The sequence below is a fragment of the Neolamprologus multifasciatus genome, chromosome 23 (assembly GCF_963576455.1).
Source record: "Neolamprologus multifasciatus chromosome 23, fNeoMul1.2, whole genome shotgun sequence".
NCBI lineage: Eukaryota > Metazoa > Chordata > Actinopteri > Cichliformes > Cichlidae > Neolamprologus > Neolamprologus multifasciatus.
In genome coordinates this window covers 12956006-12983242 of record NC_140460.1, presented here as the reverse complement: position 1 = coordinate 12983242, position 27237 = coordinate 12956006, and the positions used below count along the sequence as shown (strand labels likewise).

The 27237-nt window shown below is 38.3% G+C and overlaps 1 protein-coding gene across 2 annotated transcripts in view; it reads left to right on the top strand.

The window, feature by feature from the left end:
- The window catches only part of gabrg3 (gamma-aminobutyric acid type A receptor subunit gamma3), an 89511-nt gene extending 68992 nt beyond the window's left edge, over positions 1 to 20519 (top strand). The window contains exons 6-10 of one of the 2 annotated variants that reach the window (XM_085150238.1): positions 6819 to 6956; positions 11831 to 11983; positions 12234 to 12257; positions 14522 to 14721; positions 15690 to 20519. In XM_085150238.1, coding sequence (XP_085006364.1) covers positions 6819 to 6956; positions 11831 to 11983; positions 12234 to 12257; positions 14522 to 14721; positions 15690 to 15971 — 797 coding nt within the window. In that variant the 3' untranslated portion in view covers positions 15972 to 20519. The remainder of the gene's footprint in view (positions 1 to 6818; positions 6957 to 11830; positions 11984 to 12233; positions 12258 to 14521; positions 14722 to 15689) is intronic. The other variant, XM_085150239.1, reaches the window with a different exon arrangement.
- The last annotated feature ends 6718 nt before the right edge of the window (positions 20520 to 27237 follow it).

The following is a 27237-nucleotide window of genomic DNA, read 5'->3' as shown; positions in this document are numbered from 1 at the left end:
GAAACACAAACTTAACACAACTTTTGTCATAATATTTTGCTGTACCTTCATATTTTTAGGGAGTTTGATAGCACCCCATCTACATATTTTTTTAGCTGCTCTTTGTAACTAAACTGTTCAGTAACATCAGGCTGTCATCATCCTTAATTTGAACTTTATGTACATCCATAAGTCAGTGCTTTCTGGCTGAATTAAGGGTGATGGGGACAGTTTTTGAATTTAAGCTTTCTTACTATTTGTTTAAGCAAAAACAGCCCAGTGTATGTTTCTGTTACCCACTCATGTGAGGAGGAATACAGCTTATAACTTATTTTAAGCAGGTGTGGTTTACCCGTCTGTGTTATGAAAGTTACTTACTCTAAAGTAAGAAAGGTTAGAAGGTGAAACTGTTCATTAATGTTAATGCATAAAGCCGAACTAAAGACCTAAAGACCTTTTTGACCTGACTTTTATTTGAATTAATATTAATTCTGCTCACACTTTTTACCTTTTTTAAAATTACTTATTGTACTTTTTTTAATACTCTCAATTATTGTTCTTTTTTTAATCTGGTTTTATTTTATTTTTTTATTTGTGTGTGTGTTCCTGTCTAGCTATCTTTGTGAGGCCCGAAATCTGCATTCTATTATACTTGTGAGAACCAGCAGTCACTTGTGAGGACACACACACAGGTCCTCACAAATTTGAAGGCCTTTTTGAGGCTCAAAATGTGGTTTTGGTGTCAGGGTTACAATTAGGTTATGATTAGGTATAGGGTAAGGGTTAAGGTTAGGCATTCATTTTTAATGGTTAGGGTTAAGGTAAGGCGCTAGGGAAACGTCTATGTCAATGAAGGTCCTCTCTAAGATAGCTGAACGGGCTTGTGTGTGTGTTTGCGACTATGCTGGGGGCTGTTTTGCATATGTTGTTCTGTAAAGTACTTTGAGCTACAAAGCTGTATAAAGAGTACTATCTCATACACGTGCTGGATTGATTGAAGTCATGCAATCTTATCACACTAAAACTTTGTATCCAAATATATTGTTTTCATATATTTTATTCATGTTTTGAATGTTTCTGGTTTGTGCAATATATCAACTATATATAATAGTTTTATTTTCATTAATTACTGAAATAAAGACCCTACATGATTACTGTAGGGTCTTGATCTTACAATATAAAGCACCTTGAAAGAACTGTTGTTGTGATTTGGCATTATACAAATAAAACCGAATTGAATTTATTAGGTGAGAAAGTTATCAGAGAAAACTGCTCATCCAACCTTAAAGTCACCATTAACTTCCTCCATTTGTTTAGTCTCACACTTTTTTCCTAAGAGTTTGTTTTATTGTCCTTTTTTAGTTGACTTCCAAAATCGTGTCCATAAGGAGTTTACACGTGTACTTATTAGTAAAACTAGTGTTCGCTCTTATTCTTTTGTTATTCTGTTTTTGGTCATTGCCATGCTTTTAACCACTGCACTCTGTTTACCAGCTATTTGATAAATGTGTCTGTAGATCATTACTCTCCTCAACATCACTCGGTTCTTCTGCATGTTTTTGTGAGAAATTAACATTTTGGAGGGAATATTGTAACTCTTAGTAATAAAAACTGTTTACTGAGGATATTACATGTTTTCAGATGAGTCCTTCATTTCCAGGTCATTACTGAGAGCTATCCAATTTCCTGCAGTTTTAAATGAGTAGTGTTATTGTATGATCCTGATAATCTCTTTTTCACTGGATTTCCTGCAGAAATGATCACGCAAAGACACTGACCTATTTTTCTCCTTTGGGAACCTGTGAAACAGCCAGATGCTTCAGGTGCAGCTACTGTAGCTTCATTACAACAGAATTAAACAGAAAAAACAATACCAATGACAAACCTCATTCGTCATTGTCAGCTAATCAGCTTTATAGATCTGCACACTTGCAATTTTACACCAGAGCTCGGGGAAAAATCAATTGTAGAAGAGACTGAGATACCAGCTCCAAGTGCAGCAGAGGCAAAAACCACAACACTGCACTTTCAGTCAGGAGCATGAGCAGTATATGAAAAATATACAATCTCTGGTAAGGAGCATGACACTTTTACAAATAGGAGTCCTCACTCCCATGTAGGGCTGCTCGATTATGGCAAAAATGATAATCACGATTATTTTCACTGAAATTGAGATCTCGATTATTTGACGATATTTATTTAACAATAACAATGTATTGAATAATGACTTTAAAGATTGTCAAAAAATAATATAAAATAGTGTGCAAATACTGATAGGGGAGACCGGGGATAGTTGTAACATTTTTCACATTTCTGTCTGTAAATTAGAGCTCTTTTAAGGTAGTGGATTCAAAATGTAATGCAAAGTATTTACATGTCTCTGCTATTAAATAGTACAGCTATTTTCTCTGCAGCACAATTACCTATTGCATGGTATGGTCTCAAACACAAAGAGTGAAATGTTACAATTAACCCCATAGTCTGGGTTAGTTGTAACATATCCTGGGGTAAAATGTAACACAATGAAATAAGGGTACTAACAAAACATTAACATGTAATCTTTGTTTATTCAACACATGAATGCACTTAGAGCCATTTATGTAGCTATGTATGTGTGTGACAGAATGCAGAAATCTAGCTTTTGAACATATGCCAACCCCCCAAAAAAGACAAATTATGGAATTTTCTGCAACTGAATATTTCATTAATTTTGATTGGTCTTCCTTGATTTTGGCCTCATTGGCTCAGTGGGCATTATAACCTACAACTCTTGCACCAATTTTGAACATAACAATGAAGCTGAAAAAATGTAGTTGTTCACCAGCATCGCAATTCCATTACTTTTTATCATGGCTTACCTTGGTGTGGTTTGCAAAGTGCTTCAGAAAGATGAGGAAATCTGTTTCTTGCACCCATCCTGATTTATTTCCACTACCAATACTTCCTACTGGTCCATCTCTGACAAAGTGGTCTGCATAATGTATGTGTGGGAACACAAACAGTGGAGGAATTGTGTTGCCAATGACATTAACCGCATATACAAATGCCAGTGAACCTCTCTCTGCTGATGTCGTTGCCCCAACTTGTTTAATATAAGTTAAAGTAATAGTGTGGTAAGTTGTAACATCTGCATTATTGTTACAACTGACCTAGACTGTTGCTGTTACAACTGACCCAGACTCCTATAGCCATGAACTAGCTAACATTACAGCCAACGGCTAAAACATTAGCACTAAAGACCTACACAGAATATATCCCCATAGACATACACAGAATATATCCCCATAGACATGCAAATAACATAATTTAAGTTTGATGAGTTTAACTGCAAAGCAGATAATGCTATTAGAAATTGAAATAAAGTAGAAAAACTTACTTTTTGGCATACAAATTACTTTTTTTCGTGTTAAATTGTCTGTGTTTGACAAAATGTGCTGATTTTTCACATGTGATAGCAGAACTGAATTGGGCATGTACAGGATGAATCACATCATTTGAAACTTAGCCCTGATTGGAGAAATTGGAAGTGTTACAACTGACCCACGTTACAACTATCCCTGGTCTCCCCTAACAGTGCAAATGTTTGCAATATAAAAAATAAATGAAAAATGTAAACATCTATGTTTAGTGAACTTTGCAGTGTTGCTCTGTGGTGCAGCTACGACACTGTAGCAAAGTTTATACACTATGTCTACTTGATCCACGTCTGACTCCGTGAACCCATAATGTTTCCACACCACTGAAGGTTTTTTTTTACCTCTCTTTTCAACCAACAGCAGTCACTCTCCTCTCCAAATAACTTCTGCTTAGCTTCCCGAGCTTCCCTCGGGTCCTCTTAATCAGCGGTCCCCAATCCCCGGGCCTCGGACCGGTACCCGTACGTGAGTCGTTTGGTACCGGGCCGCGAGAGTTGAGGCTCATGTGTGAAATGTATAGTTTTCAGGGGTTTTATCGGTTTTCAGCGTTATTTTGTTATCGTTTTTATCATTTACTCGGTTTTCCTTGGTCTTTTCACGTGTGTTATGAATACATTTTATTTTTTTCGGTACCGGTACTAGTTTTATTTTGTTGTATTTATCTGCGACACCTTAAAGGCCGGTCCATGGAAATATTGTCGGGCATAAACCGGTCCGTGGCGCAAAAAAGGTTGGGGACCGCTGCTCTTAATTGTTGTGACATGTGTTCAAAATGCAGAGAGGTGCGCTCGATTTGCCACACGGAGCAGCGCGAGAGTAAAGCACGAGGGAGGGGCTAATAATCGGCTCAGTCATATTTAATGATCGTTGAAAGCCGAGATCGTAATCGAGATTAAAATTCGATTAAGTGAGCAGCCCTACTCCCATGTCAAATTTCTAACATTTTAAATACAAAATTCCATCACTGATACTTTTAAATACTGATACTTTGATGGTTTTGTTTATTATTTTTAATAAAGTTCTTTTTCTTAAAGACCAAACCAATATTTTAACAAATTTCCAAAAAGGAATTCAAATAAATATTTCCATGTAAACCTGGAAATGATTCAGAAAATTTGGAGACATTGCTCTTGAACTGGTAACCACCACCAAAATGTCTCCAACCTGACCAAAAGAAGTAACTCTGCGTTCTTTAGGCACCTGTGTAAAGAGCAGCAGTTCTCTGCCTTATCAATGTCAGAGGTCAGAGGAGAGATGGAGAAAGGCCAGACTGCTGGATTACAGCAGCATCCCACACTGGGTTACACTGCTGTCGGCTAAGAACAGGAAACTGAGCCTACAGTTTACATGGGTGCATTAAAAATTGCAAACATTTTGCTTGGTCTGATGAGTCTCGATTTCTTCTACTGTCAGTAGAGTCTGAATTTGGTGTAAACATCATGAAAGCATTCACTCTACCTTGTGTCCAAGGTTCTGGCTGCTGCTCGTGTATCAACTGAGCATCATATAAACACACAGCCTGCCTGACTATTGTTGCTGACTGTATCCATCCCTTTATGACCCCAGTGTACCATCTTCTGATGGCTGCTTCCAGCAGGATACCACACCGTGTTGCAAAGCTCAAATCATCTCACACTGGCTTCTTGAACGTAGCAGTGACTGAATGACTGTACCCACACTCACAGCCTCCACAGTCATCACAGAAGATTCACATCATACACGTGCAGTCGACAAATCTGCAGCAACTGTGTGATGACAAGCCAACCTGCTACTAGCAAGGTGTACCGATTAAAGTGGCTGCTGATACTGATATTAATGATGATATATTACAATGTGAACAGTGAACCCACAGTCATCTAGATATCCCAGTCTCTGAAAACATGCATATGGATCAATACCTGCTTTTGCTGGTTATGGGATTGGATTTGGATTTGACCAAATAACCACAGATTTAAATTAAACACATTTTTATTTGTTGTTGTTCTTGTCCTGTCATATCTCTCGGATAAATCTGTTACTGTTTGTATGAAACAGCTGACGTCTGAAACAACCGTTCTGCCTCGTGGAGTACCTCAGGGATCTCTTTTGGGTCTGATTCTTTTGCTTTAAATTAGATGGCATATCAGCTAATTCAGACTTTTCGGTTCAATCATGCTGGTGTCAAAGGCTGAACTTGAGATGAATTTTCATGTTTTTATCTCTTTGTATTTGGAATTTTTGTAGCAGTCTTTTTACTTCAGACTTTAAGACTGTGCAGAATCCTGTCACAGAACTTTTAACTGGTGCCAACAGAAGATCACTCACCACTCCAGTTTTGGCTTCTCTTCATGTTTTACCAAACATTTTAGAATTAATTTTAAATTTTTAGTTTTAACTTTTAAGACCTGCATGGTGGATCTCCCCAGTAAATCATGACCTGCTGAAACCTCAGACTTTTTGCTGCTGACCCCACTAACAGCTCTAAAACTTGTGGGGATCGGACTTTTCAGGCAGTTTTACCAAGGTTGTAGAGTTCTCTTCTGCTCTCTCTACACAGCACAGACTCTACTTCCTCTTTTAAAGAAGCAGCTATTTAAAAAAAGATATTTTTATAGAGTCAAGCTTATAATCAGCCTGTTTTATGTTGAATTATATTATGCTTTACATTGTTATGATATACTTTTAGCTAACTATTGTAACCTTTCTTGCTGATGTGCATTATATGGATTTTGTTCCCTTGCAGATGCATTACGTATCTTGCCTTGAGCCATTACTAATGATTTATGCAAATCCAGTGTAAGAGGCCATGAATGAAGTTAGTTTGGATAAAGCGGTGCTCTCAACAGATGTTGTATTCTATACATTTTTAGTTTACGAAGGGTTTGGTAAATATTTAATGACAGCATTAATGGAAGAATGGAAATGGCGAATGGAAGACTTGTGGAAAATGTTAATAGAAGTCATTCATCAAGCATGTTTGAAAACAATTAGCAGTTCCCTCACGGTTAATGTTTTTTGTTAATTGAAATCCTATTAAATCAAATTGCTGTCAGGCAGTTTCATAATTTTGTTAGCTTTTCTACTTAAAATGATTATGTGTGTGTTAAAGATTCAGGCTAGCATTACACCAGAGCAGAAATGGAATCATTAACCCATCGTTAACCTCACATGAACAATTGTAGAAGCGCTTCCAGGCTCTGTGTGCAGCTCGTGAAGGTCAGACGTAACATTTAGATGGACTCACTACCTTATTGAACCAAAGCTTTCATTTAATCTGCTTTATTTTTGCCTCTGTCTTCATCCCAGTCTTTTCATTAGCCAGCATCCACCTCAAGACAAATGTTGCTCCGGGTGGCCCTAGGTCTGTCTGCACAGAGTATCCATCGTTAGGATGTGACATGTAGTGCCAAGGGTCACACACACATATGCTCTGTGTAATTGCAGATGGATACCCACAAGATGAAATGATTTACAAGTGGAGGAAGAACTCTGTGGAGGCGGCTGACCAAAAGTCCTGGCGTCTGTACCAGTTTGATTTTATGGGCCTGAGGAACACTACAGACGTCATAAAGACTACAGCAGGTAAAGAAGCACAAATTCATCTGTTTAACATTCGTAAACATTGCTGCTACCAAGCTGGAAATGGGTTGATATTTGGAGTCGGCGTGCATTGAGCTTCATTTCCACTCCTTCATTCTTTTATTGTGCAACGATTTGTGTTATGAAATCATGTTTAGCCAAACTGTTTGGAGACTAATTTGGGATATTAGATGCCTATCATGCTCAGAAAAGAAACGGCAACAATAATAAGAAAATCTGGCAAGAAACAACAGATAAAATATTCACAGGATTTTCACTGCCTTCCACTCCCACTGCGGGATTTCATCCAGTTTGTCAATGAAAAATTACTTCTTTCTCTTTAAACTGCAAAGTCAAACTCTTGTTGTCCCTGGGAGGTCCCTACTAAGATAAATACATATTCATTAGTTAGACCACTTACTGTTATCTTTTTGTTTACACTGAGATTACAAACAGTAAAGGTTCCCAAAATACAGCTCTTTATTTCTCCATCTGTCATTAAATACAGTTCACTGAACGCGTTTTTGCCCAGTGGATCCCAAAGTAGGTGAAGATAACCATAGGGAAAATATATAATATTATATATAAGTATATAATACATATACTCATCAACTCCTTGTGACGTGGTAAAGAAACTGAAAAGTCTAACAGGAAATAGAGACTGTTCACCTTCAAACTAAAATCTACACCTTTTGAAACATGTTGGTTTCAAAGGCACTTTTTCTGTTTCTGGTTTGATTTTTGGTTTTTTGGTTTTCTTTCACAACCAGTCGGTGGTTAGCTGGCAAGTGTTTGCAGACTAATTGGCATCATCTTGCAAACTATGGATAACAGCAATCAATAAAAAGAAGAACGCGCAGCATGTTCCATGAGGATGAAGTAATGCATCATCAGCACGAGGTCCAGGACACCATTATCACACTTGCATCTAGAAGGTTTCAAAGTATGGCAAACTAGCTACTGTAGCAGCTTATTAATGTTAGTGTGCTTTATCGCCAACGCTTTCTAAGCCACGTCACTATTACTTTTTGTCTTGTGTGCAGTTTGTGTTGTCACCTGCTGACCTTTTGGACTCGGTACTTGAGAGTGTTTGGATTTCCACTGGAAAAAAATCAATTTCTATAACATGTGTTAAACTTCCATAACTTTTTTTTAACTAAAATAAAGAGTCACGGGCAGCTGCTGTTGTGCATCAGTACCACAGAAAACAGCATTCATGCTGAAACGCATTCACAGGCTTTCAGAGGCGTTGAGGACGCTCTCATCTTTTAAGATTTGTTACAGTCTGCAGACATAATGGCAGTAAAAAAAACCTGTTATTTTTTCATATTCATAAAATTCTTATATTTAAAAATGTTTAATTTCAGCCCTACTTGACTTCATTAATGTTGCCAATTACTGTAGGAACAGTGAACGTCTGTGTCCACAAACAGTTTTTTATTCTGCGAATGTAATCCTATCTTCTTCTCTTTTTTTTGACATATTCGATGAAGCTCAGCATTTACACCACTCACACTTCTCACTGCCTGTGTGGTTGGGAGATGAGGCTGATGTCACTAACATGACAGTAAATGAAACAGTTTGGAAATACTTTACCACAGACGCTGATACTAAAATACAGAAAAGCAATTACAGAGTGTAAACGGATGAAAAGGTTTTACCAAAAAAAAAAAAGAAATGACAATGATGTATATGTAGTATCGAAAACGGGTTCTGATGTTATGTCAGCAAATTTCTTTTAGGGCGTAAGTAGTTAACTTCATGGATTATCACTGAGTGAAAGCATAACTTTTTCTAATGTATTTCAGTGTTCCTCTCAGTAATATTAAACATCGGCTGTAGAGAGAAATAATTTATAAGGGCCCGCATTCACAGGAAGCTGTATGTGATCTGCATAAGGCTGACTCAGCTCTTGTATTTTTAGAAATGCTATACAGTACTGTTCAGAGGTTTTTGCCTCTTAAATTAAGTAAAAACTCTTCCAAAAGTAAAGATACTTCATACAACATGCAGTAAGCAGAAATAAAATGAGGCAGGTAATTTGTTCCGAGCATCTTGTGGAACTTTCTGCAGCTGTTCCGTGGATTTAGTGTCCGTGTTTTGTGTCTTTGTGTAATCCATATGTAATCTATGTTCGACGCTGTGGTGTATTCAGGGGTCTGTGTGCAGGCAAATAATTCACAAGCAGCTGTGAGACTCTTTTCAAAGGCATACTGAGGAAAGTTTCATTACTCACTGTAGAAATACCTGAAAGGAAAAAGAAATTCTCAATATTCGCTTGTCAGATTTCTTCTGGAGGCGTTCATTTATCATCCGAGCGAAGCAATTTATAATTCATCTATATATGTGCCAACATAAATTTGATAATTAGTAACAATCTCTCAGAACATTAAACTTTAATAAAAATAAATTAATGGCAAAAACCACCAATAAAGACATTTTAACTGGAACTGTTGCATTTTATATGACCAGACTTCCATTAACTGTCACGTATCTAAATATCTTTATACATGTTCACAGTGATACTGCCCATTGAGGGCAAGGGCAAGTACACTGACTGTGATGCTGGGAAATAGAGGCTCACTGCACAGTGCTGCCTTTATTAGATTAAACAGTAGAATTACCTGATCTTGTTTTTTAATGGCTGACAGATTACATGTTACTCCCCGCTGCCTGCCTGCTGTCTTTAAAGACATGTGATTGTCAGGCAGGTGGAAAACAAAGTGATGATTATGATTCTGGTCTGTAGTTCTCGTGTTACCCTAACTCACAGTTCCACCTGGCTACATGTGCAACAGTATCTTTTCATTTGCCATGTTTAAAAAAAAAAGAAAAGTTAATACTTGTTACTTTATTGGAATTATTATTTAATAATAAATTAATTATTATCAGTTATTATTCTGTAACATGGCCTGAAATGTCATTATCACATAATTACTCATTAACAGTATAAACCTTAGGCTACACACACAAAAATAAATAAATGAATGAATAAGCCAAAAAAACCTTTCAAAGTGATTAATCTGATGTGCAGGTAGAAATGCAGACTACGTTGCTCATCGTCACACACTGGTTTTTGGTCAAGTAGTCAATATTAATCCTACAGGATTTGTGTTGGAGAGCCAGCACTGGTTTTTCATCCATTCTATACTGGGCCATAATTGGACAGATTAGGCAGCCAAACTGTAAAACCAGTATTTAATGCGATAGCAATATAAACGTCTGTATACTTAACTTATTTGTACATAATCTGTTCATAACTATTCCACAATTTATACTACCCTTATCTGTATATAATCTACTCTTATAGCATTTTCTGCTCTTGCACTTCTGATTAGATGCAAACTGTATTTCGTTACCCTGTATTTATACATGTGTAATGACAATAAAGTTGAATCCTAATCCTAATTAGAAATTTATGTTAAAATCATATACAAATAATTTATTACTGCACCAAATCTAAAGGACTAAAGTAAAACTACAGACAGCATACAAGAAATCACATATTGGCTTGTATATCAAGTCTTGTTATGAAGCCTCGATAGCAGCTTTTTAGCCATTGCCATCTTTGCGCTTTGAAACCAGATGTGATAAGGGGAAGGGGAAAGCGGGAAGTCATTAGCCAGTGAGCATACTCTGGATAATCATACTCTTGGAATGACCAAAATGTACAAAATGAACTTGATGTTTTAATCAGCATAACCTGATATAAGTTACTGAGCCCATAAACCAGAAACAGTACTTATTTATATAGAAAAAGAAAGTCTTTTTGCAACAACGGATCACGCCCCTCTGGTGGCCTTTAAAATAAATGCATGTTTAGGGAACTTTTGATATACTTTTTAGACCATTTTTTTTAATGCACTTGAAAAACTGTTTGCACATTTAAACGGAACTTGTGTAACTTGTGTATGATAAGTGACCTTAAAGGTTATTTTATTAATCTTTTTAGCTGTTTCACAGCTAGCTGTTGTCACTCACTGCTGTTTGTTGGTTTGTTTGGGACATTTATGGCAAATGGCCTGTATTTATATAGCACTTTACTAGTCCCTAAGGACCCCAAAGCGCTTTACACGTTCAGTCATCCACCCATTCACGCACACATTCAGACACTGGTGATGGCAAGCTATATTTTAGCCACAGCCACCCTGGGGCGCACTGACAGAGGCGAGGCTTCCGGACACTGGCGCCACCGGGCCCTCTGACCACCACCAGTAGGCAACGGGTAAAGTGTCTCGCCCAAGGACACAACGACCGAGACTGTTGGAGCCGGGGCTCGAACCGGCAACCTTCTGATTACAAGACGAACTCCCAACTCTTGAGCCACGATCGCCATTTATGTATGGCAACAATGCAGGGATTGCAAAAAAAAGAAAAAAGAAAAAAGAAGAAGAAGACATTTGTGGACTTTTCCACAATCTTTGTTTCAGCTTGCATTCTTTGGCCAGATTTACTAATGCCCTGCCCCAGCACAAACAGGGTTTGGCATTAAAAAAAAGTGTTTTCTATTTACAGAGTGCAGTAACAAGATTGTGTATGGGAAGTCACAGTTTCACAACTGACCCTGTTGCATGAAATTCCTTCTGAAGTCGCAACATATAGGGGGCAGAATATTTAAATAAAGCTTGTAAACTTATTTACCAAAGATTTGTGATATGTAGTTAATGGTTAATTGCACCAGTATTTAACATGTCTTATTTTTTGCACTTAATATTGAAATGAAAGAGCCACCCCTACCATACGAGCGCTGTTAGGGGATTTGCACGCTGTGCTGCCCCATTTAGTGAATCTGACCCATTGTGTGGAATTTTTTACATGATCAGAACAACTGATTGAACCATCCAAAAGTTTCACATGGTTGTTATTTTCACACACAGGCGACTACGTGGTGATGACCGTGTACTTTGACCTGAGCAGAAGAATGGGCTACTTCACCATCCAGACGTACATCCCCTGCATCCTCACTGTGGTTTTGTCCTGGGTGTCCTTCTGGATTAAAAAAGATGCCACTCCAGCCAGAACAGCTTTAGGTACAGTGAACTGATGGCACCTGAGGGTCTGTCTTTAAAGGAACAGTACTGCACCGCATTAAATACATGGAAATAATACAGGGAGCATTACTTCAACATCCCACTTACAAGATTTAAGTTTGCACTTTTTGGTTATGTGTTTTTGAGGATTCATCTTTATGTGCTTCTCAGATATTTGTCACTAAAATCACTCCATCTGTCTGCTCTTTTGTGTTTTTCTCTTTCGTGCATGCTTTCTGTTGTTGTGCAGTCCTGTGGAACATTTTTTGGGAAGGTAACAATTTTTATTTTCTCTCTTTTTCTCCATTATTCGCAACTGAGTGAGGAAATATTGACCCAGCCTTGAGTTAAGAGATTGGACAAAATGCTGAGTTTAACCACTAAAATTTCAAATTTATAAGCCTTCTAAATGTAGCTGTGTAAGCTGTTTTTACCACTGTTGTGTGAAATTATATTTTTGCTGATGAATGTGCTGTTATTGGAGCTAAAAAGGAAAATGCTACAGCTCGGTGTCACAAGGCTCCCTGTATCGCCCACCATCACCGTGTTTCGATACTGTTCGCTCACACAAAGTTAGAAAATGAACGAGTGCTTTTAATCTGTCATCTTTGCTCTAAAGCATGCTGATCAATCGCTTGCAAGTCGGGAGGAAGAATGAAGATAATGAATGGATCTTAGATGTAAGCTGATTGTAAATGTATCTGGCAAGCCAGGCCAGTGTGGGAGTAAAGATAAAGCCCCTTTAAGACTCAGTCAAGGTCAGAAAACCTTTCAGCTGACTTGCACACTTACACAACTTTGTTTAGTAGCATGCTTATACACTATGAACATTTCTTTACAGAACCTCATAGTTTCACATTTTAAGCTGTCAGTAAAAAGTAAAATGCCTCCGAGACGTTCCTCTCATCCAACCTGCTTTTCATGCTGTTGTTTAGAGGAAAAACTCTGTGTCACAGCATCAGCAGAAGCCAGGTAAGAGTAATCACTGTGGCAAGCAGAGGCTAAAGGAAAAGTGCGAGATGTCCGCCTGAAATAGATGGGGCCAGCTTGTTACCATAGGAACCTCAGTGAAACAGTAACGGATGTTTTTTTTCCTTTAAAGGCATCTCTTTAAAGCTCACAGAAGAGCGAGATTGGCGAGCGAACAAATGAAATTATTCAGAGATGCTGGAGGGATAGAGGTCTTCATTATATCTAATTAATTCATCGTTTGTCACATAAATGACACATTTGGCTTCTAACGCGACTAAATAGCACAAGCAAAATAAAATAAAGGCCTACTGTAACTAATTTAATACAGAGCGAGCCATGAAAATTAATAGGAAAATATGAATTAATACAACATAAGAAATAACCGTGTGTTTGGAGGACTGCACGTAAATACGCTTCTGTAACTTTTACATGGGATGAATTCCCACACGTGTTGCTCATTATCACTCTTCATGCCCATCAGTCGCATCAAACCCCAAACACAAGTGTTGTTGTTGGTGTTGACAAAGGATATGTTAATCAAAAACACAAAGTGATTCAGTCACCTACTTTGTCATTATTTTTGTTTTTACGTGCTATTAGTATGATTGATCATGATTATTATTATTTATAATACAGAGGAGGTACAGAGGTTAGGAGAGTCTCCTCACAACACGAGGTTCCTGAGTTGGAACTCTCCATGTGGAGTCTGCACGTTCTCCTGGCGTCCTCCCACAGGCCAAAGACATGCATGTTAGATAAATTGGTGATTCTGAATTGGATGTGAATGGTTCTCATTGTCCCTTTGTTAACCTTGTGATAGATAGACTGGTAAACGGGTTGTACACCTCTCACCTGGTGACAGCTGGGATACGCTCCAGCCCCAACCCACCCACACCTGCCTTACACCCCATAAATCGAGATGGCGCTAGGAAAATATACAGAACTAAAACAGAGGATGAACTGAGAGGCCTGTTTTGAACACGCACAGCTACTCTAGAGTCCAAAACTAAATATGTGGAGCTGGTGATCAGCACTGAAAGGCAACTTTAACGAATGGGTGAATGGGTTCTTTGCTTGTGGTGATCCGTTGTGTTTAAAGCAACAGTATCACTGATCTCTTCACTGCGACTACCTTGTCTTTGTGTACTCATCAGGGTTTTCAGTGCTGCACTTTCATTGAAATGAAACCATCAGTGTTCTCTTGCGTCTCAGCGTCTAATGTGATCATAAAAGATCTCAAGGGAATCACCTCACAGATGTGTCTATGTTTATGTCGATGAGAATCTCTCGGTTGTGTAATCCTCGTCCTGCCTGGCTTTTGTCGGACTGTCTGAAACACTGAACACACAATGCTTTTTTGAGTTGTTTTTCCACAGTTATTGTTGTAATTCTGCATCACCAGCTCAAGTGTCTGTAGAGATTTTAATGTCGGCATTGTATCACTTTATAGCGATGTGGTTAGCAAGCGCAAACAACAAAACTCAGTTTGGACCAAAGTCACATTCCAAGTGGAAACAGATCCAAAAAACTTGTGTTTGACTGAGACGACTTTTGTTTGTCCTTCAGGTATAACCACAGTTCTGACCATGACCACTCTCAGTACCGTGGCCAGGACATCACTGCCCAGAGTGTCTTATGTCACCGCCATGGACCTTTTTGTCACCGTCTGCTTCCTGTTTGTCTTCGCTGCTCTGATGGAGTACGCTACGTTAAATTACTACTCGTACAGCATTCGAAGACCCAGCTACATGGAACCGAAAAGACTGGTGAGCTAGTTTGTGTATTTCAAACAGATGTGTTAAATAGTCTCACTGAGTTAGATCGGTGAACTCTGAGGAAAACGGTAAAATGTATGCACAGGATTATTGTCACATGTTAGAAAAGTAGCTTTTTTCTGATAGTGCTTCAGTTCTGTTATCAAAGGATTGAAGTAAGAAAAGTGCTCAGAGATGAGATGATGTGATGGTGCCTTAGCTATGCGCTTTGATAGAACCATCACTATTTTACAGGACAGGCGGGCCATCAAATAGTCCACCTCGTGTCCTGTGCTCTCATCTTACACTTAGTGTCGCACATGAAAATGTTTCCAGACACTGTTAGTGGACACACAACAGACTCAGATGTTCTTTTACTTTGTCCACTCATGTCAGCAAAGTATCTACACAAAGCATGAAGTGCATATTTCAGCTTCTTTTATCAGCATCATGATTGCAGTGTGAAAACGTTCCCTGTCAGATTTTTAGACATCATTTCTGACAGCTTGCAAATTAATCAACAGGTGGAAAGCTGTTGAATTATACTCTCTTTCATTTTGCTTCAAAGTTTCCTTGCAGGGGAGGTTATTATGAACAATTATTAAAAAAAAATAGATATAAAGACATTTTAATTCGTGCTTTAAGAGGCTACTGCCCGTGTTATGGCAAAAATGATTACTGCCACTGCTGCACTCACTATTTCCCTCTTGGAGAACATGTAGATATCAGACATGTTAAGAGTTTGTCTAGACTAAGCTGCCCTAACAAGGGCCCAAAAACACACAATTGAAAAACATAATGGATATAAAGACGTAAGTTATTCTCCCTCAGAATACTTTAATCTTACTGAGACTAAATGGCTACAAATTGGACTTCAGATCTGTAACCATCAAACTTTCTGGACAATGTTCTTCTTTAAAAACTTCTAATGTGATGGGGGGGAAAGCATTTGGTACTCAAAAGACTTCTTGTATTTTCAGAACTACTCGGTCCTCGATGTGAGACCTCCTCCACACACAGTCATCGCTTTAAACAACTCCATGTACTGGCAGGAATTTGAAGACCCTTGTGTCTACGAGTGTCTGGACGGAAAAGACTGCCAGAGCTTCTTCTGCTGTTTCGAGGAGTGTAAAGAAGGCGGTTGGAGGAGAGGCCACGTCCACATAGATGTACATGAACTAGACGCATACTCCCGTGTTTTTTTCCCCACCTCCTTCTTACTCTTCAACATCGTCTACTGGGTAGGCTATCTCTACCTTTAGCACACTGAGGTTGCCTGCTTGGTTTCAGGAGATGGGCAGTGCAGCTTAACAGAGGTAATTCAATCTGAATAAAAGGTAACACCAAATAAACTCTTTCCTGTGGACCCTGAAGCAGTTACCTGGAGATGAAAACACAGTCAGGAGGACTGTGTGTTTGTGGTGTGTGTGTGTGTGTGTGTGTCTCTGTGTGTGTGTGTGCAGCCCTGTGCCTGGCAGAGATTTCAGCCTCAGTGGCTTCAGGTATGAGAATACATCACAATAGTGACTCTCTTCATATGCTGTACACAGAGGGATGTCAGGATGGGCAGTGCACTAACGACGACTTGAAGACGAAGAAGAAAATGTGTCCCAGACTCCTCAGTCAGGAGGATGGCTTGTGTTGTAGAGAATGTTTTTATCCAGTCATCAGTCAGATCCAGATGATGAAAATCCAAGGATGTTCAAACCACTCATAGTGCCTTCCTCTGGAGGGGTAGATACTATCTGCTACAATAATCAGGGAATAATGATTTATTAAGAAAAATAGAAGAGCCTGGCTTTGACTGATTATGGCTATTCTCATTCAGAACCCCATTTTAAAAAATGGCAATTTCTTGGAAAACACAAAGGATTATTAGATTCTTATCACTTCATTATGACTTTCTGCCACTAGACATGGCTCATCCCTCCTTCGTCACAACACCTTGAGTTCTCTGTATGTTATAAAGATCAGGCTGGTAAAAGGACGATTCAAATGAACTTGACAGCCAAGATAACAGCGTGTGCTTTACTGGTATATTTTTTATTACATTTTATGGTGTTAAACCAATTCTTTCAATGGTTCTTTATACTGTTTGTGTTACTATAGTAACAAGTCAAACTGTGGGTTTTACTTATTCTACACCCAGAGGTGAGAGGAAAATTAAATTACTGAAGAAAAGTCTGTCTTTGGCACAAAAGACCAGCCAACAGAGATCAACAACCACATGTATGTGCTTATGAAAAAAATACTTTCCTTTGAAAGACGTGCTTTTTCTATATTCTGCAAAATACACCTGTTGAATTCCTTGTATTAGATAAGAAGACTTCCTCCAGGACCTATATATGAATTTAGAGCTCGCAGCTGGATCGTTTGGCTTAGCATAAAGAGTTTATGAATTTTTCCTCCCTGCAATTTGGTTTTTGCACATACGAGAATAAGTCTACTCTGCTTCACTTAGTTTGGCAGGACCAACATCAGTCACACCAATAAATCTGTAGGAACATGACAAAGATGTGGCTTCAGTTAAAATTATCCCATTTAACTCTAGAACACTAATGTGTAGTTTTGTAACATTATATTTGAGTATAAAACATACTTTCCATCAAAATATATTAAAGTACAACAATACATAACAAATTGAAGTACTCTTCTTTTATTTCCCCTATGATCTAATGAAATAAAACGGCTCTAGAATTAGTCAAAAATTTAGGAATCATTAAAAACAAATAATGGAACTGGGAGCTTGTTTTTCGGTCCACCCAGTCCTGAGACATGTGAGCCTTGTCTGGTGAAGGCAGTCTCCCTGCATTACAGAAAACAGTGGGCAAGAGAAACACAAAAGCACTTATTCTGAGAGGAAAAAATTATCTGCTTAATATTAATTTTTAATTATTTTTTTTTACCATAAAAATTCTATTGGACATTACCACTAAATGATATTTATTCATTGTGTGAGTTAAAATCACCCAACATTAGTGTTCTAAGGTTGAATTTAAATACATATTCCTGGTACAAAATATGTCATAAAAAAGTAAAACTTTACTGCAAGAAGGATCTAATAAAGCTATGCCAGCTCCAGATTAATAATATGCAGTTATTAACACAAATAACATTTATAATATCCAGGTAGGGATGGGTATCGAAAACCGGTTCTTGTTGAGAACCGGTTCCCACTGTTTCAATTCCTTGGAATTGTTTGCCATTTTTGCAAACGATTCCCTTATCGATTCCAGTCGCCCCGAATGACGTCACCACGTTGCGGAGCGTCATTTACCTGGCAGAAAACATGGCGGCTCAAACGCTAAAAAGTTTGGTTATACTTTAGGAGACTGGATGACAACAGGGCAACTTGCAATACTTGCAAAGTAGATATTTCATTTAAGGGAGGAAACACTACGAATATGCAAAAGCATTTGCTCACAAAACACGCGATAACCTTAAATGAATGTCATGTTTTTAATTCCGCTCTGGACTCGTGAATCTCAACCCAGCAGCAGCGGTAACGTTTGCACGTCCTCTCCTGTTAATGCGGCAGGTAAATAATCAACTAACAGTGCATATTATGTTAGCGCGATCTGCCTTATTACAAAACCTGCCATTACTGTGCATTTAGGTGACCATGATGAGAGAGACAGACAGAGGCTGTGTCCCAATTAAGAGACCGCACGCTTGAATTACCCGCACTACGCGTACTACTTACGGTGCGTACTGTACGAGAAGTGCGGAAGTGAGAGGCTTGTGAAATGGGACGGTCTAGCGTTCGTCGTGCTGTTCAGGTTGCCTAGCAACCATGATACTAACCGCGAGGAACGTTACATACAGCATTGTTTGACAGAAATGAAGGAGAAAAATGTTTTGTTGGTCATTCATTTTTGTCATGACATCACTTTGATTAGTTGAGTATCTGAGGCTGAGACCACGGGACTGTAAAACATGATTGTTGGGCTTCATTTCTGTACTGAATAGTCATTTAAGATTAGTTAACTATTGTTGTTCATTAGACTAAAATCATCTCACTGTGGTAGTGTAAATATAATATGGCCAATATTATAGTATTGTCAGATTATTATGATATATATATATATATATACATATATATACAACCAAGTTAACGCTGAAAGTACGAACATCACTAATGTCACATAACTTTGCCGACATGTGGCCAACAGCAATGTCTTAATGTTCTTCGTTATTAAACATTCGCACATAAATAAGTGACGTCATATTCAGTACTTACCTTTGACAGTTCGGCAAAATTATCCACACCCACCGCCGTGCTATGAATTGTGGGATATATGGGACCACAAAGCGTGCACCGAACCACGCTTGATATTTGGGGAAATCGACGGCGCATTTGGAGTATGTATTTGAAGTACACTTCGAATTGGGACAGCCGTCGTCGTGTGGCGGTGACGTAATCGCACTTAAAATGCGTACTTCAAGCGTGCAGACCCTGAATTGGGACACAGCGAGAGTCTGGCTGGCTAAGATGCTGGCAGTTGTCGCTGCAGTCTACCGGTAGCGTCTCCTTTCAGGCCAGGATAGACGAATGTCACCGCTCAGTGACTAAGTCTGTGGTAAAAGGCTTGAACCCCCGATTTTCGGTAAGTGAATGTGTTTATTTGTAGGCAGGGACATTATTGGATATTCTTGTGTAATTGCTACAGAATAATTTATGTTATACTTTGTTATTGCTACAGAAGAATATTTATTTTATTATTTTACATTTACAATTTTTTTTCCTGGGGACCCTGTGACACCCCATTGAAGAGCCGTAGGCTGGATCTCTTAACATCTCACTGTTGGGTTTGTAAGGCCATGTTACTCCTAAATTTCTATCTTGTTCAAAGAGAAGATATAAAACAAAGATCTAAGCTAATTGACCTTAGTGTTCTCCTTTTTTTTAAAAAAAGAATCGATAAAAGAATCGATAAAGAATCGAATCGTTAAACAGAATCGAAAATGGAATCGGAATCGTGAAAATCTTATCAATACCCATCCCTATATCCAGGGATGCTAGGCCTGACCTAGACTCATTTTAAGTTCCCACCAAAACAATAAAAACCAGCTTCCCTCTTATCTAATAAAAACCCAGAGACAGCACAGACAAAATATACAAGACTGCAACCTACCAAACAGTAGCATAAAGCATATAACAATAACATAAAAGAGCTTAAATAATACAGCAGGTCAGGTTATAACAGGCCAAATGAAGCCCAGAACCTGCTTCAATCAATCATCTAACTCTGGACACGGAGGCAAAATATTCGAGAATGTGTAATTTTTCCTTTAAAAGAAACCTTAGCAGTGAGTTGTTGCTGATCAATGTGAGTCACACATATGGAATGAACCTGAAGTTTTCTTTTACATTTGCAGTAAGATGTGGAGGCTTTGGGGGTGGAAAATTTTGGGGTTAAATGTATTTACAGGCAGCAGGCGCAACAAAACTGTTTATGTCTACCAGCTGGATTGTCACAGATTGGGCTCCTTTGAGATGAAACACCCTGGGAGCCGAGGCAGCCATGCTTATAATGGAAGTGTTCTTTTTCTACATGAGCATATTCACACCGTGTATTGGCGTCACACAGCAGCCACTTCTTAGCGCACACTAGATAAAGTAACTAGGCAAAGAATAGTGTTTGTTCTGCTGTTTAACTAATGCCTAGGTTCAATATAATGGGTGTCACTGGTACATAATTGTAGGCACAAATACAATAATCCTGCTTATTACAATCACCAATCTCTGTTTGCATGCAATAAACAGTTACAATTACGCTGACGAGGCTATGTTAGAAATAGAGTTATAGTTTTAATATGGACTGTTTGTATCATAATTTGATTTCCGTGTTTCCACCTGGCATTAGCGACCGTTGAATTGCCTTAGTGTAGCCCACCCTGAGCTGAGACGAACACCAGAAAGACGTATTTACCTCTGATAAATAACCTCAGCGTGGTGAAGACCTCACTTCAGCAACGGTTACTCCTTTGCTTTTGGCAGTAAACCAAGTCGGAACTTTTTATATCCCTTTTTCAGCTTTTTTCTTTTAATTATATTTGCTATGTTTGTGCCAAATATTTCACAGAGGTGCCCTCTCATTTGTTTATTCAGACACGCCTGAGCAACCCTAAAATGGTTATTTTAATGTTTTAATACTGAGGAAACAGCACGGTGTGGTATGCTGGAAAAACTTGTACACTCTACCAGGGTTGACACTGAGTTCAGTACAGGAACGCATACGTGAATAATGAATTCAGAGCTTTTTTTAATTTCTTTATTTGCATCAGTTTAATTAAATGACATCTTAAATGGGAAATGTCAACTTGCAAAAGAATATTGAAAGAACATTTTCAGGATTTCCACACAGAAAAAGGGTAAACTATGTCAACACTGGTGTAAAGTGCCGCCCACTATGCCAGCAGCTAAAATGAATGAAAATGAAAATGTTGGTGTGCGTGCTCAATGTGTTTCTTCAACAAACACAAAATGCTGAAAGCAATTCTTTTGATCTCTTTATTTCTCAACTTGAACAGCCACGTATCATTTTCTCTGTCCTAATTTGGGGGCAAAAATGTACTTTTATGATCCATGTTTGTGTTAGCGGAGCTGCCCAGATGTGACAGTGCCCCGACTCCCTTCTGATGACACATGAAGGGCGATGCAATAAGATTTTCTGAGTGGTGCTCTACCTTACACTCTTACACTACATTATCATGTAAAGATGAAAAACAAACACACACATGCTTCAGTTCTTGCTTCTTGGAGGCCTCGCTTTGCTTTTGTCAAACAGGTGATTGAAAAAAAGGCGGACATGTAAAGGGGATTTCACGCTAGTTCTGTTTCACCGGCAGAATCACCAGGATTCACCAGTAGGTCAGTTTGTAACCTGCCAGATGAGATCTGCCTGTTCATGGACTCTCCACGCGTTGTATTATCAGGCAATAGAAACTAAAACAACAGAAACAGACATGGAAGTGGTATCATTTAACTCACTAAGAGGTCAAACGTTACTGTGAGCTTGGCTCTGTATGATGTTCGGACGTTTCTGTAGGGTTTGTGTGTTGCTACTTATGTCAGAGCTCATCTCTGGACTTTACATAAAAATGGAAGATGTTCTTTAAACTGTAAATGTGAAGCCAAAATACTGGCAGAGCCATCTTGTACTGATCATTTGTAACTGTGCAGTAATGACCTGGGTCTGGAAAAGATGACAATTTACAATTAACACAGAATATTTCATATTTTTATCATTTCTAGTGAAAAATATTCTTAGGACGTAAGCAAGTTTCTGGCTGCACTGAGTCACCGAGGTCTTAGGTCACTCAGCATAATATTAACAGTAACTTAGTTAACCTTCAATGTATGAACGTAACTCAGTGGGAAAAGGCTGTAAATAAACAATGTCTGCCATCACCCATTGGATAGTGAAGCCTCGATCGAAGCTTTTTTTTAAAATAGCAGATGTCAAAAGTCAGACATTTACAGTTACAGGCAAATGATAAATTGTCACATTACACATTAAAATATAAATAGTTTTTTGGCCCTTTTGACTCTAATGTGTACCTTAATTTACAAATTTTTTGTTGTATTTGTGAAAAAGTTAAACTTTCAACTGAGACCATAAACTCATCAACAATGTTTACTGAGCTCACAGTTTAAGAAGTTGTCTGTGCACAACTTTAAAGCACTTTAGCATTAGGTGCATTTTTAGACCCAGATATGTAAATTTTTTATATGCAGTCTATTGTTTTGGTGACTCACATTTTGATGGCTTGATTTTGGCAGTGTGGACATCAAACTTGTTTTTGGAGAAGAAGTGTACAAAGCTGGAAGAGAGGGTAGAGTGCAGAGTTATCAGTTAACACTATAAAATACTACAATTTTACTTACCAAATCGGGAGCGCAGACATTTTGGGAAATCTCTTTGATATTTGCCTTAAAAACGCACAAACATGCTATAGAGGTCTAACTCAGTGGCCGAAATTGGCTGAGGAGAAATCTAGCAGATATCTAGTGGCAAAATCAGCAACCACCAGCCACTCAAAGCAGCCACACACCTAATAATGTACAACTTCAAGCCTTAATTAAAAAAACAACTCCACTGCAATTATTATGGAACAATAGCAGCTGCTTAAGCCAGGCTGGCTGTAAACACGTTTATTTCTGCAGCAGAGTTGCCCAAAACAAACCTCATGTGGAAAAATTGAGAATATGACAGAAAACATGTTGTTTGGCTCATGTATGAATTAAACTCCTGGCTGTGTCATCACTGAGACAATTGAGATATTTTGGCTTCACTTCTGAAGAATTGTCTACCATCAAGAAATTATTTTTTTTCATGATATACATGATAAAACACTTATGAGTCTCCATGAGGCACAAAGCTATGATTTTATTGAGCATAATGAAAACTAATATCCGGTCGTTAAGTCTGACGTCACTAGCCGCGTCTGGGCCTAAACTCCGCTGCAGGTCCATATATCAAACGATCACTATGGCATTACTGAGAGTTGAAAAACTGTCTAAAGTCTTTCATCTTTAATAAAATGATCAGCGTTCTGCTCTACCAGGTGTAACAATTGAGTTTAACATCCAGGCATCCATGAAAACGGAATTTATGACATTTAACGGAGTTAGAAGTTAGCAGGAAGTTAGCTCGCTAGCTTCTATCTAAATACAATATAGCATGTCCTGACTGCGGGGTTTTGGAAACAAATTAAAACGTACAGCTCTGTTATCACTTCCAACATAAATGAAGACAGAAAACTAAACAGCAGTGACGTTTGTAGGGTTACTGAAGTTTGGCTAGCTGGTATATAATGATGTACTACGTGACCGCTAGCGACACAGCTATGTTAGCATAATCTAAACAAGCTAACTTTTTTCACTCGATAAACGTTAACGTGAGTGTTCTCGGTGGTCAGGAACAAATGTAATCGCATGGCAGGATGCTGTAAAAGGACCAAACGTCAGCCAGGAGAACAACTGAGATAATCCATCCACAATACGAGGTTAGTCATTCATATACTGCTGCATGGGCTGGGCTGTAGTTACATCCTAAGGTTTTAAAAACTGAGCTTAAATAAATGATTAGCAGTAATAAAAACATTAAACATGTTAACAACACAAAAGCCATATTAAACGCAGACTACTTTAGGCCCGGAAGTAGGATTCGTCACGTCATCACTTAACGACCGGATAGTGTGTCTTTTTAAATTGAGACGTCGTTTTCCATTGACTCTACCGTGTGCTCTCTCCAGTGGCATTTGAAAAATTCTAATTTCTACCATCAGTGTTATATTTTCTAGTTTTCCATGGACATCCCACATTATTTGGTATTAACTTTTGAGCCTGCTGGAAAGAAAAGGGGTAAACACAGGGAGAGCTACAGGCTGTGATTTTCCAGTGACCGGTGAACCAGCTCTGGGCTCTGTGTCATCTGAGGATGAGCAGGTCTCAGGCAGATGGGGAAGCTGAGCTGGTGACAGACAGTCAGACAGGAAACGTATCCGTCACCAATGTGCTGGGAAAGCTCTCGCAAAGAAAGCTGTGTCAAAATCTTTGTAGTATCGGTGCAGCTTTGATGAGCTGAAGTATATCAAACCGCCGAACTTACTCAAAGCCACATTCAGAGTATTGTTGCAACAAACAAGCCAAAGACATTTCTGTTTCATATTCTTCTCCGACGGCTGAAATAATGCTCAAGGAAGCTGGACTTTTTTTTTTCTTTTTTAATAAATGCTTTCCATGTGCTCAGTGCAGTACAGTGAAGTGTCATTGGAATGAAATCTATGAGTGTAACAGTAATAATTAGCCTATAAATGCTCTGAGGTGGTCTGTGTCTTTTTTCTAGTTCATCCACAGCCGTATGATTTGCAGCAGAAACCCCACTAACAGCTTCTGTAATTGCTGAAGAGGCTTCAGTCTCTGCTGATGTACACAGTGTTTTTTCTACCACAGGCTTTCATTTACAGCCACGATTTTGCTCTCGCCAGTGATTTTTTTTCAGCAGTGGTTTCATATTTTGGTCGTCTCTCCTATTTAACACAAATTGAACTGTACACTTTTCTCCTTCTTTAGGTTTTCAGATTTGTGGCTCAAGTGTGACATACAATAGATGTTTCATTACTCAGTGGTATAGTCAAGTGCAAGTGTTGAGACTGTACTCCTCTGCAGTGTGGTGTCCTGTGAGTTGGGTTCTTTTGTTGGGTTGTTGTTTTTGCTCCTTTGGCTCAACTGCATCTACAGTCCATTTCCGATGCTCATGCTATTTTCATACCCACGGTTCTTTTTATATCTAAAATGTGCATTACTACTGAGGACCACAAAATATGGAATAAAGTTTCTTTTTCATAAATGAACATCATTGTGCTGATTCTGATGTTTTAATGTTAACGTTTTAAGGCATTTACAACCTGGAACAGAGGAACAGAGCGGAGGGCATTTGCTCAAACTGGAGCAGAAGATTTTTTTTTTTTAACTGAAATTCAAATATAATCATTGGATTAGTTTACATCTTAAATATATTAAGAAAATTTCCAGAAAAATTAAAATTTCAAAGTTATAAAGTTATAAAGTCAAAGTTTTGAGATGGCTCTGCCAATCAGGAAGCTTTGTCATGGTATGCCTTTTCCTTGTTACACAGGACCAGAAGGTACAAGTTATCAGCTATCAGTGCTACAGCTGCTGGTCATGAATGAGCAAACTGGTTTTAAAAAATAATGTAATCCTTGTGTTACTAGCTAAATCACATAGCGTTATTAGCACAACAGCAACTTCTTCGTGTTTATATTGCTAGTTTACTGATGCCATCACTATTTGATTTTGAGCGCCTGTAACTGAACCATCTGTTTCCAAATACTAAAGAATTGATGTTATTCACGGAGCTTCCTGATTGGTACACCTAACTGCAATGTAGTAAGTCCAAATTTGAAGAAAACAACAAAGATAATTTTGATTTATTCATTTGAGTTCTTCCTTTCAGTGGTGGAAACAAGCTTCCATGTTAAAGCGAGCTAAAAGAGTGAAATAAATTTGTCAGTGAATTGTCAGTGAATGACGTCACTCATGATGTCTCTCAAGGCTCACTGTTGTAATCCCAGAAATTATCTGAAAATCCATAAATGAAAAGAAATGTAATAAAGTATAAAACTTACAAAAAAGAAAAGTAATAGCACAAAAATACCTCAAAGTATGTGCAAGTAGTAAAGTGCCAAAAAAAATGAAGGGCACCAATAATCTTAAACACCATTTACAATGACAAGGGTTTGGAGTAAGTGTACAATGATCTGCCACACCACACAATAAACATAGCAGAGCTGACAATGTCTATGAATTTGTAGAGCAGGAAAAAATTATTTGTAATAAAATGTAAACATTTTAGATGCAGATGCTGAAAATGAGCAAATCTGCAGCCAAGAGAGTCTGAGAAAATATGGAAACACAAGATCATTCAACAATGTCTTGCTGCATGGTTTTAAATCTTTTCTATTTAAGTCTTAATCTGCAACAGAAATCTGAGTTTTTGTCTAGATTTGGCCTCCAGGAGCTGCATGAACTCAGCTTAGAGGTTTCCTGCACATGAACAATGATGAAAAAAGCTGTACAGGACTGAATGACAGGTGAATAGGTTTAAAACACTCAAACAATAAACACTGGACTGTAATGAGCATGATGACTAGATCCACTTTCATGCAAACACACCCACATCTAAAAAACGCTCTTGAAGAGCTCAGTGACGTCTGTGATTTTATTTATTTTGTGGATTAATTGGAGACATGTTTTTTGGCAGTGACACAGTGTTCTCGACATGCTTTATGAGTTGTGTTTTTGTTTTGTTTTTTTATCAACCGAGTGACAGTTTTCACAAAATCAGCTGCTGTTTAGGACGTGATGGATTTCATCATTCACTTCCATTAGCGATCACACTACATTTGTAGCATGCCCAGATCCAACTGAACCCTGCACACACTCTTAATGCAGGCCAGCACATAGCCAAACAAACTTCAGCCTTTAGTCTTCAGGCTTCTAGCTAAGAACAAAAAGCTTCAGGGATTCCAAGTTAAAATAATTAAGGAATCCATATTAAATAAATTCAAAATGCAAAAGAGGATGAAACCAAATGGTAAAAAAAAAAGAAGTCCGTTTTAAATGATGATTTCATTGATTAAGGGAGAAAATTTATCCAAACCTACCCTGTGTGTGTCCCTGTGTGAAAAAGTTATTCTTGTCAAATCATGAATTGTTAACACTTTTAGAAAGCTGAGTTCAGGTTTACTAAACACACTCAGGCCTGATTACTGGAAGAACTGTTCAATCCAGAAACCACTTAAATAGAACCTGTCGGTTTCTTTTGACTGTGGCATGATCTGTTGCTTTTTGCGATCTTTTAGCTTGCTTCACTTTGTCAAAGTCACTGATGGAAAGGATTACAAAGCAGAAATCTAAGGTTTTGGGACTCCAGTGAACCACAGTGAGAGCCATTATACAGACATGGAGAAAATACTATGTGGACTGATGAGACAAAC